This window comes from Fundulus heteroclitus, unplaced genomic scaffold (assembly GCF_011125445.2).
Source record: "Fundulus heteroclitus isolate FHET01 unplaced genomic scaffold, MU-UCD_Fhet_4.1 scaffold_290, whole genome shotgun sequence".
NCBI lineage: Eukaryota > Metazoa > Chordata > Actinopteri > Cyprinodontiformes > Fundulidae > Fundulus > Fundulus heteroclitus.
The window spans coordinates 47,343-66,313 of NW_023396700.1; the positions used below are offsets into that span (position 1 = coordinate 47,343).

General features: G+C 42.8%; 1 protein-coding gene across 1 annotated transcript; it reads right to left on the reverse strand.

Moving 5' to 3' along the window:
* Positions 1-143: 143 nt before the first annotated feature.
* Positions 144-18,277, reverse strand: LOC105922519 (segment polarity protein dishevelled homolog DVL-3). The gene is made up of 15 exons (XM_012858410.3): positions 17,868-18,277; positions 16,836-16,905; positions 14,391-14,524; positions 14,208-14,305; positions 12,920-13,064; positions 7,826-7,922; positions 6,458-6,527; positions 4,565-4,704; positions 4,302-4,378; positions 3,689-3,756; positions 3,500-3,580; positions 3,295-3,429; positions 2,972-3,139; positions 1,996-2,181; positions 144-510 (listed from the first exon to the last, which is right to left on the reverse strand). The coding sequence occupies exons 1-15, from the start codon at positions 18,029-18,031 to the stop codon at positions 215-217; spliced, it is 1,929 nt and encodes a 642-aa protein (XP_012713864.2). The 5' UTR covers positions 18,032-18,277; the 3' UTR covers positions 144-214.
* Between the last annotated feature and the right edge of the window lie 694 nt (positions 18,278-18,971).

Below are 18,971 nucleotides of genomic sequence, written 5' to 3' on the forward strand. Positions count from 1 at the left end.
ATCTTGGTTTTTGTCCGATCCAGGTCTCTTTTTAGATTTAGTTCTCGTCAGAGCCAACTTTTTGTCAGCTCCAGGCCGTTGTTGAGTTTGTGTCTTCACAGTGACTGAATGTCCCTTAAGGTTTTTCCTTTCGTTTCTTTAGGTTTTAGAAATATTTTGTCAGACTTTAAAAGCATCTCCAAGTCAAATGACAGGACATGACATCATCACCGGGTCACATGACATCCACAAAGAGGTCGCTGGGGTTTCCCATGGCCAGTCGGAAGGACTGTCGAGAGATTTCCGGTTGGATTGATGGCAGGTGGCGATGCTGACCTCGAGACGGCAGCGTGATGTCTTTGTCGCCATGGGAACCGGAGATGGAGGCGGTCGGCCCCTGAGCGCTGCCGTCACTCAGACAGTCGGCCATCTTGTGCTGATCGTTCACTTCCTGGTTAGCAGATTCCTGCAGCATTCCTCCTTTTCCCTCCTTCTGATCGTCGCTGAAGTCCGATTGGCTGCTGCGACTTCCTGCAGGATCAATGAAATGATGATGTCATCACTTCAAGCAGAACAGAGTCAGACCCGTCCGAGCTAGGGGTTACATCAGGGTTAGTGTTTTTTAATTTATAAACACTGATACTAAATATACCATTGGATACATCAGCCTTTTGTTTTTGTCTAGGAAGACATTATCTCATTAGAAAATAATTCTCCAGATCCACTTCCTGCACACCTGACACTGCAGCAGACACAGCTGGACAGCATACTGCACATGTGTAAAACTACTACGTGATCAATGCCACTGAACTCCAGTAACCACAGACACTAGTGTCACACTATGCTCTGCTGTCTGAACGGATGAAAATCCACTCACCTCACAATGCCTGATGCTTGAAACTGAAAGTTGCCCTTTGCAGAATTTTACAATTATATATACACTCAGCTGCACATTTTGTTCGCTTTGGGGTCACCCTAATCAGTTGCACTTGTCATTTAATAAATTTGTACTATTTTTATTAACTGCACAGTATTTTCTCTTCTGATGTAAACGCTCCCGTACTTGCTGCATATAAACCTAAATTTCCCTTCTGTGGGACAAGTAGGAAAAGATGCCCATTATCAGAAACTAATGGACGACACAAAGTCCATTAGTTTCTGATAATGAACACCTCAAAGGGCGTTTCCCACTTATACCATGGTCACTTGCGCAAGAAATAACTATTAAATTAATTATGATTGTTTTTTGCCGTTAAAATCGTACGTTTTTCACAAGAAGCGGCTGAGAGAACTATTTAATATCTCTCATTGTGACACGTTGCCTATATAACTTGCGTCAACCTTCTAACGTTTGAACCAGCGCAATAATTTAGAACAATCAGGCTATTTGAACAGAACTTTTTTAAATGTGTCCTAAAACACTCTTTAACGGACATCCTGCAGCCAATCAGAATCGAGTACTCACCAGAACGTGGTATAATAAAGGATCGTTCTAGTCTATTCCATTATTTTCTGATTAACTGACCACTTTGGGATCAGATAATCTGAAATTTCCTTCCCAGATTATCAGTGAATCCTTTAATATAAAAATTCTAATCAGACAAAATGGTGATGTCACGGCAAAAGTAATGCACCCCACCCTGAAAAAGCAGAATAGCGAATTCCTTACCCTCGATCCCACAATATTTGTTCAGCGAAGCACATCAAAGCACCACTAAAACTGACATAACAGGACCTGATGTTCCACACAATCCCCTTTAATACCTCAAATTTCTGTCAATATCCCATGACACACGGCAAGATGGGATACCATCGTGACATCCACAGCGTCACCACATGGCGTGGGCGTAGAGGCGGCATGCCGGGGTAATAGTCCTCGATACACCTGCCTGGGGTTTGATACCCAACCTTAAGACCATTGCTGTTCTGCCTCTGCCCATTTCCTGTCTATGTACTGTGAATAAAGTCCACAAAGAAAAAAACCTTTAGAAAAAAAAAAGGAAACATGTCCTTCACCTCCACTATGATGACTCCGTTCTCCTTCTCCGCCACAGGCCGGCAGCTGGTGCAGTGGGTGAGGCGAGCTGTAGGGGTGAGGTATGGGATACTGGTAGGGGAAGGCTGGGGGGTCACAGTCGGGTCCTTCTCCTCCTTCTCGAGTGGATCCGTCTTCGTTTTCCACCAGAGACATGGCAGCCAGGTCTGAAAACAGCAGCAGCAGCTGTGATTAATTCAGAAACTCTGTTGTTTTACCTTCTTATTATCATGCAGTTGACTTCTGTTTCTAAATTTCTATGTAACCTCTGGAAGTGACATTACACTATAACGGTTTATGGATCCACTGACATTTTTTTTCTTTGTCTCCATCTTGTGGCCATTAATGGTACTGCAGCTGAGTGTTCAGGTGTGTCTGTACCAAAGCCGCAGCTATTGTAACAAGGGTCTATTGTCTATATCTGCTTATCATTGATACATAAAGCTGAGGACTCAGTGTAAGTCCCAGTGACCTGCAGCCAGGCGGGTGGTGGTTGGGTTACATTACTCTACAAATACTACAACTCTACAGAATCTACAACTACTTCTCCATCAGCGAACACATTTCATCCACATTAGATTGAAGATGTAATTTTAATATCAGCACATTGAACATGACCATCTTATTCCCTCTTCAGGCCAATACCCTGCAGGTTTTATATGTTTAAATGGTTGAGTTATCTAAATCATGAAGGCCCCTGAGGACCACAGCTGAGGGACACACTAAAAGTTTGTGTTTGTTTTTCTTTATGCCTTATCGAGTGAATAAAGACCTGTAACTATGGTGATGTGAACTTGCACGTCTGGTTTATTGTTTCTCTGTTTTTATGATTTTGCTCTGAGAGTCACCTCAGCAGTTGATCCACTTGAGTCGGGTCCGTCTCTGACAACGGTTGTGGTCTTTAGTGTCCTAAGCCCTAAACGGCGCACAGAAACCTGCCTCGGCTTCGGCCCTTACCTCCACACAGCTCTCCAAACACGTAGTAGCACTGCTCAGAGAAGGTGACCTTGTTGACAGTGTGTCGGATGAATCCGGCTTTGAGCAGGTTTCCGGCGTACTTGCGAGCTTCGCGTCGGTCGGTAAAGCCTTCAACGTTACGGTGGAGCCAGTCCACCACGTCCGAACCTGGATGGATGAAAGACGAGCTGCAGCTTGAGACTTCGGTCGTAATGCACAACTCTGACCACAGATCCATATCAGATTATGTCATGTTGCATCGAAGCATTTTAAATGTAGACAATCACATTTCAGAGAGATTCTGACAGAGTGCGTCGTCTCACCGATGAAGGCGTTGGGGATGGTGATCTTCAGCCACATCCTGTCTCGAACCTCCAGGCCGGACTCTGGGTTGGCCATTGCCTTGACGACCGCCGTCATGTCACTGTGGATGTTGAGGTGGTTTTCTTCGTGCACGCCTGCAGAACAGGAAGTGTAAGTGTGACGGACGGGTCAACGGTGGAATGCTGCGGCGCAGTAGAGACGTACTGTAATGTGGGGGGAGCTTCCCTGTCAGGGCGGCCGTGTGGGACACCCACGCAGCCGGGTCAATGGGGCGGACCGGTTCACCTGCAGGGTTGTAGAGGACAGACACTCGGTAACGATGCGCTTTAACGAGCTGAGAGCGGACTACTTCCAGCGACAAGGAACCAAAGGAACACATGCTGCCTGACTCACTTCTTGGCAGCGTGAAGCAACTCCGTGGGTTTGGATCCCAGCACTTTGCCACGGTTAACGTCACCGGACTAAAAGGAAGGAGAGAAAGTAATCAACGTGTATTAAATTCTATTTAATACACGTAACGGTAACTGTAAGAACCGACATGCAATAACTAATGTGCAATTCTATTTAATACACTGTGCAATAATCCTGAAAGAAGTGACTTCTGCTGCTACCACACCCGAATATATGTCAATACACACGCGTATAAGCCACAGTCAATGTACAGAAGACATCCTCTGCCTTATTTCCTTTTGTATTTTGCTTTTTTTTTGCTTTTTCTTACCTACTCCTTTTGATCCATGGTATAACGAGGACACACTGTATATATTTGATGCACCTCGTCCTACTTGACTCCTCCTTCCTATGACTACTGATTACTGAGCCAATGTGACATGTGAATTTCTCCAATGTGAGATCAATAAAGCCTATCTTATCTTATCTTATCTTATCTTATCTTATCTTATCTTATCTTATCTTATCTTAATCAGCCCGACCTGCAAACATCTCTCCTTCAGAACGGAGGAGGACAAACTGTCGAAAAAGAGCTAATAGAGCGAATAGGCCTCACCCCGGCTGGTGGACGATCTCTCTCAGAACCCGGACAGCGTCGTCGTTACTCATGTTCTCAAAGTTGATATCGTTTACCTGAAGGGACAGAACCACAGTGAGAATCACTAGAATCAACAAAGTTCTGTTACTGACGCTGAGAGCTTCAGAGAATCAGGATCATTACCAAGTCCTTCCTTAAACCCCTTAAATTCAAACCAGCACCTGGTGGATATTATCTTAAATCAGCAGCTCTGGTTCTACAGGCGGCGGTGTCGACGGTACCTGCAGCAGCATGTCTCCTGGCTCGATGCGTCCGTCTGCAGCAACAGCTCCACCCTTCATGATGGAGCCGATGTAAATCCCTCCGTCTCCTCTGTCGTTACTCTGACCAACGATGCTGATGCCCAGGAAGTTATACCTCTCTGAGAAACAGGCGGTGTTAGCATCTTCAGACGCATTGAAACATGAAACAGTAAAACCTCACTGTCAGTCTGAGACAGGAAATGAATCTATGGGTGGAGATCCCCTTAAAAGTGTGGTTTGAAATTGTTAAAAAAGAATAATTTGACATCCAGTAGCAAGCTTCTAGGATGGACAGGACACGATTCAGATATTCATCCCAATAAAAACGATGATAGATTTAGAATCTGTGACCATGGTTCCCTCATGTCATGGGAAATACCAGAAAATAATAAATGTAAACGTTTTGGAACAACTCAAAGAACAGTTTGTCATGGAAAATCAGGACTTTTATGGATTCTAGCAACTGAGGCGTTATTTAGAACATGACATAAAAAGGGAAAGCACTGAAGTTGGATCTGATGTAGTAGACGTGTTTATTTTAAGTATACCAATCATAATTAAATAAGACATTGATTTCAAAACTATATGTGAGAATAGAAATGTTAAAAAAAAGGAGGATGCAAGATATAAATATAAAGTTTTAACAAGAAGAGGAGTGGGAGGATATTAGCCGACAGATATGGAAGGTAACATACTCTTTATCCTGGAGGGAGCATGGGTGGAAAAAATTATATTATAGACGGCAGCTCAAATGAAATACCGCAATTAAAAGTGTTGCCGTAGGGAAAGCCCATCAAACTGTAAGCAAACCACTCTGACCCAAACAGAACCTGTGGAGCAGTACCGGTCTGTCATGGACCTGATCCAGGACGCTTTTGGCCTGTTCTGAACTTTTTTAGCTATGAACCTGATTAAGAACCCCTACTGGACAACTGGCCTGGTTTAGACCGTAGTGGATCTGATCCAGTGTGTTTTGGACCTAGTTTGGACCCTAACAGAACATGTTTGAGCAGTTCTGGACTGGGCTGGACTTGATTCAGGCTGCAGGGATCTCCTCTGGACATTATTTGGCTTAACTCCAGCTGCAGTTGTGACTAGGGGTGGGTATTGCCAAAGAAGTCACAATTCGATTCGAATCACGATTCACATGACACGATCCGATTCTATCATAATGCATCACAATACTTGAATTATTGCAATGTATCGCGATGCATTGCGATATTTTCACTGAACACTGTTAGAAAAAAATGCAGCCATTACCAGTGGCTGACTGGCTGTGAATGATCTGGATAGTGTCTTCAATTGATACATAACTGAAAGCAACTGAATTCATACATAGCTGTATTTATGGAAACGACTTTTGGAGGTATTGCAATGAAAAAAAATATTACTGTTACTGGAGTGGACACACTGACAAAAAGCGCTTAGGATTTATAAAACTTAAAATAACAAAATAAGGATAATCAGTGCCGTTTACATGGCCTCAGTGGTCCTTTAAACCAATGAAGTTGTATTCCACTTGTTTTTGGCTGATGTTCGCCAACCATTCATGCAATTTTCATTTATTATTTTTTTTAATTAATAATCGATACTTGGCGTCAAGAATCGATGCAGTAGATCACGAAAATTAGAATCGCGATGCATCGTCATGACGATTATTTTGCACACCCCTAGTTGTGACGTCTTCTGAGCTCTCCTGGACCTGACCCTGACAGCGGTGGACCGGTGGTGGACTCTGTTGGACCCGACCCTGACAGCGGTGGACCGGTGGTGGACTCTGTTGGACCTGACCCTGACAGCAAATCTAATTTAAACTCTGCTGGACCTGATTCAGGCTGTGTCGTAGCAGCTTTAGACCCATTCTGTACTCACCCATGTTGAGGGTTACAGTGATGATGTTGAGCGACATGGTGGAGTCAGTGACACTGCTGAAAGACGCCGACTGACAGACAGACAAATAAAGGCAGGTAGAGAGAGACAGAGGGACAGAGAGGAGACGGGAAGATGAGGGACACATCAGCGACAGGAAGTCCAGACAGGAACAGTCAACCTTCATAACGTCACATCGAGGGATTCATGTTAAAAACATTAACAGTGACGCATGAAGAAGCTTCCCTTCTTCATGGAACTCTACCCTCATTGGATCAGGAACCGGCTCAGTTGTTACTCAGCTGCTGGACAGCTAGCTAGCCTCCCTGCTACCTCAGGACATTGAATAATCAGGTGTGCAGATATTGCCCGTTTCTCAGAATGCGTACCTGAGCGTTCTCGTGTTCTCGTTACACGTCATCAGCCTCAGCACTGTTCCAATATCCAAGACCACCAGACTGAGAACGGACTAAATCCCCGGATGTTGTTCTCGCCCCGCCCTCTTTACCCAGCATGCATCAGAGCAGACTTGTGCGTTCTTCAGACTGACCGCCTTCCCAGAATGCACCGCGATTGCTGGTTTTATAGCCACAATTCTGTAATTTATTTTTTAGGATTTTTCAGATATTAAAAATATCATTGTTATCAAACGTTTTCAATAAAATATGGTGTAATGTATAAATAGTTTTATGTGTAAAAAAAAAAAGGCTAAAGAACTTAAATTCTGATTTATTTAACACAAAATATTACTTCTCACATTCAACAATGAATACCTTAGTCATACAATTATTTAATTTTATGATCAATAAAAGTAATAATTTATTATCCATTGAAAGACTATTAATAACAGGAAGTGAAATGGATGCGCTGATGTCACGAGTACACGAGAACGCTTCTGTTCCAACACACAGAGGTACGTTCTGCGCGCTCCCGTTCTCCCCAAGTCTGTACTTCCTGTGTTTTTGCCAAGAACCGATTTGACGATTCTTGTGAATTGAGAAACGGCCATTTACTCAAACTGCCAGGTGGTGCTGATGATGTAAACTCTCTCCTGAACGTTTCCTGTGGTCCTGGTTCTCCAAAACGGCATCACTGATGGGTGCAGGGAAGATACTGACTACTAAGAACCACTCGTGAGGGCGGGGACTTCTGCTGCTCCAGTCTACGATCCTCTCTTGGTAAGACATAATTATGTAGAAAATAAGGACGTTGCGGTGTGTGGACCAACCCCTGACAGCAGATCAGCATCATGAGAACATTTTTCCTGGTCTTCACAATGCCAAGTGGACATAAAGTGGGTTAGGGTTGGGTCTAAGATGTGAACTGAGTTAGGTATGTACTGGTAACCGGTGCGTCCGCACGCCTGCTTACCTTCTCCATCCGTTGTGTCTTTGGTTTCCGGTGGCGGCGCCGCTGTCGCCTTATGAGTCTCGGCGAGGAGCTGCTCTGCCCTGTTGATTGGCTGAACCTGGAGTGACATCACAGACAGAATCCCAGCTGGTAAAATATCAAAGTACACAAAAATTATTTTTACAGAGAATAAAAACAGGAAATTGGGCGTGATGGTGGCGCGACATATAATATATATATATATATATATATATATATATTATATATATATATATATATATATATATAATATATATAGATAATATATATATAGATAGATAGATAGATAGATAGATAGATAGATAGATAGAGATATAGATATATAGAGATATATAGATATAGATATATTTTATTACTTTTTTTCTAATGCGACCGTAAAACTCACATATTGATCAAAATATTGATAAAAATAATCTGCCAATTAAGGAAAAATAGAAAAATCTAAATAGACAAAACTGCAGACATATACTTATCTTAAACAAATAAATAATTGCATTTGTTGTTGTTGTAACATGTAAATTATGGATTTTTTTGTGTAAAATTTATAAGGGCTGTTAGGCAAACAGGTTCAAACAGCTCAAGCTCAAACAAAGAGAAAAGACTTATGATAAAACTATTACAGCCAACAGACTCATCAAAGATACACAAATGATGTGTGGATATTAATTATGACAATAATTTACAGAGAGCTGACCTTCCCACCGAGGGTGTGGTTAAATTAAACAAGAAACTTAAAATGGAATAAAGTAGGGAATAAAAATACAAAAAATGCTTACAAATAAATAACAATGCCACCATTATAATCGTAAATATAATCAAAAACATAAACATTAAGAAATATAAAGGAAAAATGAAATGAGGGCGTTAACTACTTTATAAACCCGGCAGACTGATCCACAGACTCTCAGATGCAGCTTAATCTCTCAAATTTCACCCATAGACTGAAGAAAAAGATGTTTATTCCTCAGAGTTTAGTCTCATAAACCCTAAGTTATCTTTAAGCATTTTATCATAAAACTAAATCTGGTCTCCAGAAATTAAATGTTTTCAATTAAACAAAGATCAAGATCAACTTAATGTTTTCTTAGGTTTGAGTCAAAGAAATGCATTTCTAAGCAGATCAAGGGAAAATAAACTGCAAAGAGTTTCAAAGTTTCAAATCATAAAATGGGATCAGATGAATGATAAAAAAATCGAATGTAAATTCATATTTAAGCAAAACACAATACAAAATGCAATAATAATCAACATACAAATATGGAACAAACATACTTACCAGTCAAAAATGGTTCACTCTCAGAGAAAATAAAATATATTTACAGTAGAGAGAAAAAAATCTGACTTTAAAAATAATCAAATAAATAAACAGTGAAAATCCAAGCCTGTTTAAACATGAGACAAAAGCTTTAAAATCAAATTAAATTGATAAAAATTATAAAAAATATAGAAAAATTGAAACTGTGGTCGCTGGTAAGTCAATAATTGTTGGAAAACAAAGTAAAAAAATCAGGAGATGATCAGGAACACATTATTTCTGCTCTCAGATCAGCTGGGATGGCTTTATCTGCAGCACAATACAACAGGCAGCGCAGTCACATGACATGCAGCAGCCAATCAGAAGACAGGAGGAGGGCAGGGCGTGAACAGGTTTACTGGAGCAGAAAAAATGACCTGCAGGCAGGTAAATGTGTGTCAAACACACGGACCAATCACAGGGAGAGCTGCTCATAACGTCACTGAATCACATGACACAGGCAGTCTTTAAAGGAGCAGTACAACAGTTTTATGCTTCACAGAGACCGGAATCCCAGAAAGTGTTCAGGTTCTGATCAGGTTCTCTCAGATGTTCCGACTTCAGTAGCTTTGTAAGACCAAAGCTGCTGCTGAGGCTGCAGCAAACGCACCACGATGCATTCAGGGAGACGCCACAAAATGTTCAGCAGTAGGAGGAAAGTCAGGCCAACTCAGCTCCTCTGCAGGATCATGAATTGGCGCTATATAAATAAAATTGAATTTAATTGAATTGAATAACTGCTCCTCTGAGACACACATCTCCACAGCTCTGATCTCAGTGTGTACAGCGCTGCCAAAAAGTATTTACACCCTTACAAATTTGTTCTTTTTGGGGGGTTTTTTTGCTTTTGTGTCCCAGATTGTTTCAGATCATCAAACAAATTCTGATATCAGACAAAGATAACCAGAGTAAACAACCAATTTGTTGATGATTTCATTCGTTCTCTTAATGTGAAAAAGTAATTATCAACATTTGTTAAACGTGATTTTATCTGGGATAAACCATATTTATTGGACAGATGAGTAGAGCTTTAATTCCAACACCCGGGCCTGATCACCAGCAGACCAGCAGAATCAAGAAATCACATAAAAAGAACTTGTCTGACGACACAAAGTAGGCGTAAAGATCTTAAACAGCAACACATCATGCCCTGATCTACAGATGAGAAACAAGTTCACTCACATCTCAATGGAAAAGGTTCCAGAGTCATTTCCAGGGCAACGGGACTCCAGAGAACCACAGAACGAAACCATTATCCATATATGGAGAAAACACGGAGCAGTGGAGAACCCTCCCAGGAGGCCGACCTATAAAAAGTACTCCAGGAGCTCCTCAGCGGCTCATCCAGGAGGTCCCAGAAGAACCCAGAACTACAAATTAACCCAGGACTACAAATAAAGCTCTGCAGGCCTCACTGCCTCCGGTCAGACGTCACAACTCAACATTAAGAAAGAGAGACTGGACAGAAATGTCCTCCATGGTGGGACCCAAGGCCAGAACCACTGCTGACCCAAAAGTACACCAAGGCCTGTCTCACATTTACCAAAAGCAACTTGAGGATCTCCACAACGTTTGGGGAAATATTCTGTAGCCTGACGAAACCAAACTGGAACTTCTGGGAAGTTGTGCGTCCCGTTACCTCTGGTGAGAAACAGAAACCTCACACAGCAGTGAGGCATGGTGGTGGCAGCGTGATGATCTGGACCACTGAGCTATATTATACCCTGGAGTGCTAATAGCCCGCTGTTAGAACGAGTCGCTTTGAAGCCACCAGCCGCCATATTGGTACTCCCTATTTTCCCCAGTAGCTAGGGAATATGTGCGCTACAGCATCGAATAACGAGGATTTTCTCATGTTCAGGGGGGGCTTAAAACTTTTAAAATGTCAAATGCCATATACTTTTATGTTATGTTCTAAAACTATCAAGTACTGAGAAAGTCATGTACTGAAATATTTTGCATTTTATTTATTTAAATATATATATTTAACATTTCTAAATATATAAATAACAATATACAAAAACATATATTTACATATGTGTATACATATATACATATACACATACTTATATATACATATATACATATACACATACTTATATATACATATATATATATATATATATATATATATATATATATATATATATATATATATATATATATATATTTAATATGAATAACGTAAAATATTTCAGCACCTAATTTCCTAGTAGTTGATAGTGTTAGTACATCCACTGACTGTAGAATTACCTGTGAAACGTTTTCACACAGCCAGAAAACTGCTTGTTGTTGCAACCAAATCCTGTGGGATTCTGTGAGAGTAGGGAGTAGCAAGATGGCGGCCAGTGTCTTCAGTTTTTTTGCAAAATCAGCACTCCAGTTTATAATATAGCTCAGTGATCTGGACCGGCTACCTGCTGTAACTGATGGAGCCGTGAGTTCTGCTCTCAAGAAAAAACACTCGGACAGAAAATGTCTGACCATCAGTTCAGGTCTTTAAGTTCAGCCAGTTTAGTTAAGCAGCAGGACGTTAATCCAAAGCCCCCCAACAAGCCCACCTCAGACTTGAAAAAAACAAAACAAGGGTTTGAAGTGGCCTAAAAGTTGTACTAAACAAATCGTGTTTTTCAGTCATCATGTGGATGGAGCTTCTTTATGTTCCTCTGCTGTCGGCTCGTATTACAACAAATGTACACAAACACTCACATGTGACGCGAGAGCTACAGCAACTATGTCACGTCTGTTTGCTAACAGCTAGCATTTAGCTCAGCCCGATTACGTAGCGGGATTATGTGGAGACATTTAGCAGGAGTCAGTCAGAATTAATATTTTGGCCGGTAAAAAATATGCATCTACTGGCCAACTTGGCCGGTGAATTGGGAAGTTAATTTCGGACACTGGGTGCAAACGTTTTCTCACAGCTCTGTGCTTCTGCTCAGTCTGTTCTCTGCAGATCGGCTGGATCTAAACTATCCTGGTCGGAGAACAAGAACACCTTCTCCCCACCGACTTTCAGTCCAGCAACATCCTCCAGCTGGTTCTAGGGGACGCCAAGGCGTTCCCAGGCCAGACGGTACTGATAGTCCCTCCAGCGAGTTCTGAGTCTTCCCCCGGGGAAGACCTCCTTCCTCCAGAGGAAGCTCATTTCACCCGCTTGTGTCCAGGACCTCGTCTTTTCGGTCCTGATCCAGACTACCAGAGGTGAGGGACGGGACGTAGACGGACCGGTAAACCGGGAGCTTTGCTTCTAGGCTCAGCCCTTTCTTCACCACAAGAGACCGGATCAGCGCCAGCTTTACTGCTAATGAAGCCCCGATCCGTTCATCTCTGGTTCCATCCAACCATAACTGCTGAACGAGACACCAAGATACTGAAACTCCTTCGCTTGAAGCAGAAACTGACCCAAAACCCCCATCCTTCATGCTCTGAGACCTAAACACCACTTCATAAGTTCATAGGAAGGAAGTTCTTTGTCCTGTTTGATTCTGATGTTCTCAACTCGGTCCGGTTCATTCCTACTGGGTCACATTGAGTCTCTCGGTCTGTTTCCTTCAGGCTTTGATGAAACTCGTTAAATGTTCCATCAACCAAACCAACGTGGATAACCTGGCGACTGATCAGACTCACTGGGGTTTCTTACAGATCTGAGCCCCGGAGAACAGGATGAACACCGGAACCGGACCAGAACCAGACCAGAACCGGACCAGAACCAGACCAGAACCAGACCAGAACCAGACCAGAACCGGACGGTTTGGGTTTGATTTTGAATTCAATCTGACCTTCCTCCTGAGTCTTCCTCCGATGAGCAGAAACTGGTCGTCTCTAACTCGCTGCTCTGCTGGTTCGAGGAGCTGTCGCCGCCGCCCGCTGGCCCCGCCCCCTTCTGATCAGCCGCTTGGTGGGCGTGTCCATTCAGGTGGCCTCCTGTGTGTGGACAGCAGCCAATCAGAGACAGGCAGAACAATTAGGCTACGTTCACACTGCAGGCCTTGATACTCAATTGCGATTTTTTTGTGAAATCTGATTTTTTTGCGTGTCTGTTCACATTTCCAAATATATGCGATTTGTATGTGATCTCCTGTGTGAACTGCGTTCATACGCCTAAGTTTCCCGCATGCGCAGTAGAGGACGCGATGACGTCATGCGTAGCAAGCATGCTCAGTGTTTGCGGAAGTAAACATGGATTATAATGCTGCAGCGTATCTTGCGTTCTTTACGTTATTCTCCAACCGGAGCAGCACATTACCAACGCAATCTTTTTAAGGAGAGGAGAGGAAGAGAGACAAATTTTAGCGACCTGAGCGGCTTTACTGATACGGACTTCATTCATAATTTTCGAATGACAAAGGCATCCTCTATGTGCGTCTGAACGGAGCACTTTAGCGCTCTCACGTAAAGACACACATCTTCGGCCAAAGCGTTGAGTAAATGCGTTGCCGTGGGGCTGAATGGACTTGCAACAGGTGCTTGTTACCGCACAATAGCCAACCTCTTTGGCAAAGCCAGGTCCACCGGTAACATTTGTCAAGTATCAATGACGTGTAGGTCGGATGAATGCGACCTGGCCGTACAGACACAGGTCGCATTTGAAAAGATCAGACACGTATCGGATTCAGGACCACATATCCAAGCGGCCTGGGTCGCATTTGAAAAAATCTGATCTGTGTCGTTCAGACTGTCATGAAAAGATCAGATACAGGTCGCACATATGGGCAAAAAAATAGGAATTGGGTCACTTCAAGCTGCAGTGTGAACGTAGCCTTAGATTCAATCTGGAAGCTGGAAGGATGAAGCCGCTCTACTAATTCAAACGAGAGTCTCAATTCAGGACTGAGGTTATTCCTCAGTGTTAGAAGAGATCAAGAAGTAGTCCAGGTTTCTCTTCAGGAGAAAAGCTCTGCGGGGCTCGGGACAGATTTACTGGGTTCTAATTGTCGGGTCCACATTCATTTGTTATCTGCATGTTTAATGATCACAGTCTGCTGCTGCTCTGATTCCAGCCAGAAGGACGACAGGTGAGCTACAGGAAACACCTGAACACAACAGAAGCTCAGGTGAGCACCTTACCTCGGTCTGCCACATCTCTGCGCCGCAGCTTCTCTGACGTCGAAACGGGAGATTTAACCTCTGTCCCCTGCAGGTCATCGTGACAGAAAGCTGTAGCACTGAGACAGACAGACACAGCAGATCCTGTCAGTGCACAGGTGCGTCAGTAGAGCCAGAACCAGAGTCTAAGCTGTTCATACTCACTGGAAGGACGGGGGTCTGGAGTCTCCGATTCCACCTGTTCGCTCAATGGGGGGAGGGGCCAAGCTGGAGGGCGTGGCCACAGAGTGAGTGTCTGACCCCCTGAAATCTGGAGGGCAGCTGTCTGAGGATACCACCTGTAGAGAAGACGATGATCTTAATCACAGTTAAACTGCTAAAATGAGACAGCCATGAAAAAGTAAGGACACCCTAAACATGCCTGTGTGCGTTACTATTTGTAAATTTTTAACGTCAGCTTTTGTAATATTGAGAAATTCTATGAATATAAACCAAAAATTATGTCTTTTGTGCAATTTCATCATCACTTTTCATAATATCTTTATTTATAAAGCATTTAAAAACTAACCTGACAACAGCCAGATGCATGTCTCGCTCCACCTAGCTCCACCCACATCCATCTGGGACACCGCCATAGGAATTGCCTTTATTGAAGGCTGGGGCTTATCAAAAATTCTTGCATATGATTGGATAAGCCACTTGTCTGTCATCTTTATCGACGTACTATTTCAACCACTCACACCGAAGCTAACCCATGACGCTGATGAGAGCGACGTTTTATTGACAGTGAGCTGACAGGAAGAGGGGGGAGACAGGTGGCAAAGCGCCGCGGGTCGGAGTCGATCCCAGGCCGACCGCGTTGAGAACTAAAGGCCTCCTAATATGGTTTGCGCTAACCGCTAACGGTTAGCCGCTAACCGCTCGTTAGCAGCTAACCACTTGCCAAATCCGGTCGGGAGAAGGGCGAAAACATCGTTTCCACCAACAAAAGCCTTCAGAGCCGTTCTCTGATGTTCTTTTAATGAAACAATATCAGATAGATTGGACAACACAGAAGAAATAGCAGCATCAATGCTAACGCTTGCTTCCTCGATGCGAGCCGCCATTGTTGTTGGAATCTCACGGTCGCTTCTCCGCTACGTCACATCCAGGAAACACACGCCCTGCGTCCTGATTGGCCAGACCATAAATTTGGTTGGGGAAATCACTTTCAATGGGCGATGTCCCACATGTATGTGAGTGGAGCTAGGCGGAGCGAGACATGCATCTGGCTGTTGTCAGGTTACTTAAAAACAGCCAACAGTGGAAACAAATAGTTTGGTACGAGATTTAAAGAGTTTGGTACGAGATTTAAAGAGTTTGGTCCGAGGTTTAAAGAGTTTGGTACGGGATGTTTGGTACGGGATTTAAAGAGTTTGGTACGGGATTTAAAGAGTTTGATACTAGGTTTAAAGAGTTTTGTACGGGATGTTTGGTACGGGATTTAAAGAGTTTGATACTAGGTTTAAAGAGTTTTGTACGGGATGTTTGGTACGGGATTTAAAGAGTTTGGTACGGGATTTAAATAGTTTGGTACGAGGTTTAAAGAGTTTGGTACTAGGTTTAAAGAGTTTGGTACTAGGTTTAAAGAGTTTGGTACGAGGTTTAAAGAGTTTGGTACGAGGTTTAAAGAGTTTGGTACTAGGTTTAAAGAGTTTGGTACGGGATTTAAAGAGTTTGATACTAGGTTTAAAGAGTTTTGTACGGGATGTTTGGTACGGGATTTAAAGAGTTTGGTACGAGGTTTAAAGAGTTTGGTATGGGATTTAAAGAGTTTGGTACGAGGTTTAAAGAGTTTGGTACGAGGTTTAAAGAGTTTGGTACTAGGTTTAAAGAGTTTGGTACTAGGTTTAAAGAGTTTGGTACGAGGTTTAAAGAGTTTGGTACGGGATTTAAAGAGTTTGGTACGGGATTTAAAGAGTTTGGTACGAGGTTTAAAGAGTTTGGTACGAGGTTTAAAGAGTTTGGTACGGGATTTAAAGAGTTTGATACGAGGTTTAAAGAGTTTTGTACGGGATTTAAAGAGTTTGGTACGGGATTTAAATAGTTTGGTACTAGGTTTAAAGAGTTTGGTACGGGATTTAAAGAGTTTGGTACGAGATTTAAAGAGTTTGATACGAGGTTTAAAGAGTTTGGTACTAGGTTTAAAGAGTTTGGTACGAGGTTTAAAGAGTTTGGTACTAGGTTTAAAGAGTTTGGTACGGGGTTTAAAGAGTTTGGTACAAGGTTTAAAGAGTTTTGTACGGGATGTTTGGTACTAGATTTAAAGAGTTGCTCCTGGGAGTCAAAGCCCAGATCTGGATCTCTGCTCTGCGTTGACTCGAAACAAGATGTTCATGCTGGAAACCCCTCAAACATCTCACAGCGGAAAGTTCTGAGAGGGACAAGCGTTCCTCAGACGGATGTCAGGCTAGCAGATAGCTACAGGAAGCATCCAACTGAAGTTTAGACAACAGGAATACAACTAGCCTCACAGGGGGGCAGTTATATAACTTTGTTGATGAATAAAAAATGTGACTTCCATATATGGAGCGTCTGGATATTTAATGAGTTGTCCTGAGTTTTTAACGGCTCTACGTCCATCTCAGTGAGTCTGGATGTGATTCTAACCCAACAGACGACCCGTCCATTCACACACGGCAGCCGCGCTTCTTCATCGCTGATCTCCTCTTTGACCACCCTGGAAAACACATCATCATCATCATCATCATCATCACTGTCATCATCAGCAGCAGAATCATCTTTATCATCATCTTCATCACATTCTTCTTCATCACTGTCATCATCCTTATCACTTTCATCATCTTCATTATATTTTTCTTCCTCACTATCATCCTCATCATCATCTTTATCATCATCTTCATCACATTTTTCTTCATCGCGGTCATCAACATCACTGTCATCATCCTCATCCTCATATTCTTCATCATCACTGTCATCATCATCATCATCACTTTTATCATTTTCATCATATTTTTCTTCCTCACTATCATCCTCATCATCATCTTTATCATCATTTTCATCATCATCACTATCATCCTCATCATCATCTTTATCATCATTTTCATCATCATCACTGTCATCCTCATCATAATCTTCATCATCGCTCTCTTCATCATCAGCATCATCATCATCACCATCATATTTTTCTTCCTCACTGTCATCTTCATCATCCTCATCATATTCTTCATTATCAATATATCCTCCTCCTCATCTTCATCATCATCATCACTGTCATCATCTTCTTCATCATGAGTCATCATCTTCTTCATCATGAGTCATCATCTTCATCATCATCATCATCATCATCATCATGAGCTACCCTCCCAGCAGCAGGGAGTCATCGGCTCATCAGAGGGAACAGAGCTTTTGTTTTCCGTTACATAATCTCTGCTCAGCATGTGGAGGATTATATAAACAATCATCTCACAACATTAGAAGCCCAGCGGAGAGTTCAGCGTCTTACTGACACCAATCAGTTCTCTGAAGCTGATCATTGTTAATCATTTAGCTCCATCATTATGGACCACGTGACCGAATTACCTCCTCCTCCTCCTGCTGTAACACGTGACCTTTGAGAATCAATAATATGATCTGAATCCTTTTCATCTCTCTCATCTGCGCGTCTGTCGCGTGACTCACCCGAAGTCGTCGTCCACGGACTTGAAGAAGAATTTGGCGTTGGGTCTGTTCAGCACCTGCTTGAAGTCCGCCAGGGTGACGCGCTGCGCAGGCACGCCGATCCGGACCAGATAGGGGGTCTCCTGGTCCTCCAGGTGGTAGATGACCCGGGTCTCCTCCGCCATGCTGGCCCCGAGGAGCCCCGCACGCGCTCCGACAGGGATGCTGAGACACACCTGCGCGTCGCCCGAGTCCGCGCGCGCCGGGATCCAGGTTCAGCTGTCCAACCACGTGACTCCTCACCTGTCCGCCCCCAGAGCTGCAGCTGCTCCCAGGCCGGTTCCGGTCCAGATGTGTCGGCCCAGCTGTAGTGGGGGTTCCGATGATGCTATCTTGCAAATAGCGTCAACACGCACGCAATAAGACACGCAACTTCCGGTGCTGGTTTTCAAAATAAGAACCTTAACTGAATCGTAACCTTAAAAAAACTGAAAACGGATAATCACTTTGTTCATAAACCGAAGATAATCTAGGAATAAGCTTAATTTACTACATTAAGTTTCTTTCTGTTGTTTATCGTTAATGTTCCATCGGAAAACTGCTCAGATGTTTGTGTTTGTTTCTCCAAGAGAGAAAATCTGTCCATCTGAGTCAGTTTGAGCTCAACCTGCAGCTCCACCCGTTCCAACACCAGAAAACAGAAAAATGTCTCACTCCAGAGGTTCGGTTCGGTTCGGTTCTGTGGTTCAGTCAAAGTTAAGAACAGATCTTTGCTGCTGCACTTGGCTTTCAGATGACTCCAGATTACTGCAATTATATTAAATTTATTTATATACATACATGTATGCATACACACACACACACACACACACACACACATTATATATATATATATATATATATATATATATATATATATATATATATATATATATATATATATATATATTCTGACAGGACTTCACAAGTCTGATTCAACCAGAATATAACTAAGAAAGTTTGATCCAATTCTAAAGCAGTTCCAGTCAAACAGGTTCAGGATAATCAGCATAACAATGAAAATCAAATCTGCTCCTGCATTTGCATGTGGCGACAGTGAAGAGGAACCACTGCCTTTAAGCAGAA